The sequence below is a fragment of the Pygoscelis adeliae genome, unplaced genomic scaffold (genome assembly GCF_000699105.1).
Source record: "Pygoscelis adeliae isolate BGI_AS28 unplaced genomic scaffold, ASM69910v1 Scaffold154, whole genome shotgun sequence".
NCBI classification, from domain to species: Eukaryota; Metazoa; Chordata; class Aves; order Sphenisciformes; family Spheniscidae; genus Pygoscelis; species Pygoscelis adeliae.
Window position 1 is genome coordinate 5,641,822 of NW_008825113.1, and position 2,200 is coordinate 5,644,021.

The 2,200-nt window shown below is 40.0% G+C and overlaps 1 protein-coding gene across 1 annotated transcript in view; it reads left to right on the plus strand.

Moving 5' to 3' along the window:
• The window catches only part of SLC37A1 (solute carrier family 37 (glucose-6-phosphate transporter), member 1), a 34,269-nt gene that overhangs the window by 5,247 nt on the left and 26,822 nt on the right, over positions 1-2,200 (plus strand). Inside the window, exon 5 of the mRNA XM_009327991.1 lies at positions 618-753. Within this exon, the coding sequence (XP_009326266.1) occupies positions 618-753 (136 nt within the window). The remainder of the gene's footprint in view (positions 1-617; positions 754-2,200) is intronic.

Below are 2,200 nucleotides of genomic sequence, written 5' to 3' on the forward strand. Positions count from 1 at the left end.
GCCAACTCGCAGTCTAGCTTGTCTTTCCTTCATATGGAATATGAAGGAATACATGCTGGAATACATGTCCCCAAACTTTATCAGTCTCTGACTTGCATATGTAGACTAAGCTGATTGTCCTGGCTTTCTCTGTAGTCAAAGGACAGAAGCAGACACCTCCTAAAAATAATACCGAACCCATCTTAAGATGTGCAGTATTAGCTGCCATTTGGAGGTGCCTCTTTTTATTGACTAAAACCAGAACCTTCATAACTAGAATCATTAGCAAGGGAGACGAGTCTCACTTTAAATGGCTGGAGACACGTCCCACCCACGTCATTTGGAAAGTGACTATATAAGTAAATAGCTCCCAATGCGCTTCAGGGGAGTATCTCCCCAAAAGATGGTTGTGCAGATGTCAGCAGTTGGCAATTAGTGAACATGAAATGTTTGTTGGTTTTTCCTGTCAAGTGCTAAAAATTGCTCATGTGCTGCTGTGAAGAAAAACAGCAGTTACCAGTAAAGTTTCTCCTCAACCTGAATCAAACAACACAAAAATATTCTTTATTTGTGAAGGCTTGGGGTGTGATCTGATTTTTAATTATCACCTTTCTTTTTGTATCCTTCCACATTCCAAGTGGAATAATAGGAGAACGGCTACCTATCCGGTACTATCTGACGGTTGGGATGCTTGCTAGTGGACTCTTCACTGCAATGTTTGGATTGGGCTATTTCTATAATATACATAATCTGTGGTTTTACATAATGGCCCAGGTAGGCACGATGTTATTTAGCTACTCTGAGTTTCCATGGTGCTGTTTAGTGTTATATTGGGGTTTTTTTCAGTTGCAAAGAGTGATTAGTGGTTGGATGGGAGGATGTAAATGCTGGCATACGTTGTCGTTGATGATAGGCAGAAATGATAGAGTGGATAGCCGCAGGTTTTATTTTTGAAAAATGTTTTCTCAGTGGAAGAAATTTTTGAAAACAAATTAAAGTGTTTCAGTCTGTGTCAAATCAGTGATCAAATCTTTGCAAGCTTAAATACGGGTGAGTTTTAAAACAAATGTATTTACTTTTGTCAGTCTGCCAAGACCTGAGTGACGCATCCTGGCTTTCTCTGCAGGAAAATTACATTTATGCTGCTAATGATGAACAGTCTCCCACATTGGTGTGGCTGAGAACAGGCAACTTCTGTAACAAGATTCATTGTGTGGGATTTTTCAGAGCACTTGTAGATCTAATCAGGCGTCACAAGAATATTTACCATTGACCTGAAATGGAATTTAGGTCAGGACCAGGATATGGTTAGCACTCCTGAGTCATTTTGGACAGGTCTGCACCTTGCACTGCTGCTTTCTTTGTGTTATTGCGGTAGCACTTTCACTGCTGGCACGTTCGCATGGCATTGTGCAACATGGCATGCAGCGATACTAACTTGGGTACTGCAAGCTTTTATAACCATTTCACCAAGTCATCCGTTTAACCATGTCACTGCCCTGGCGCTCTTGGCTTACGTGGTTTCCACGACAGGAGCTGGCTCCTTCAGGGTTCAGCTAACGATCTCTACCAATGCCGCACTGCGTGATGTGGTCAGTGAATCCTGTAATACCAAGGGTGGTCTCGCACCACCAGCCTAATTGTTTTTTGTTGGGTAGAGTGAGGTTGTTTCGTTGCATGTTCAAATGCTCATTGTACATGTGGATTATTGTATTGTGATCTCTGTGTTAATGTGTAATTCTAGATAGGGAGCTTTTTAGGAGTTCAGGTGAGTTAGGGTTATGATCTGTGCAACATGGAGGCTGAAATAGTTCTTATTTCAGCCTGAATATAGTAAGTTAAGTTTCTCCTCTCAGTTTATTTACAGGTGTCTGTTAAGCATTTTAAAATTAATGTTCAAAATTATCCAGTCTCCCCTAAAGTTTTCTTTTTTTCCGCTTTGTTTGATTGCAAACGTGCTTTGCCGTATGTTCAAATTGAGATAAGTATTATGTTGCTGTTTGAGTGTGGGGAATTCGTTTGTCTGTTCAGTTCAGTGCAATGTGATTTTTGGTAAGCATGTGATTGAATTACTTTTTTTTTTTGGTTGAAATCATAAAATAATTGGAGAGATGTAGGTAGAGGGAAGAATCTCTGCAAAACATCATAACTTGTTTATTCTTGGAAAAGAATGCTTTCAAAACCCCCCACTAAATTTCTAAATTCAAAGCATTTGTGTAGG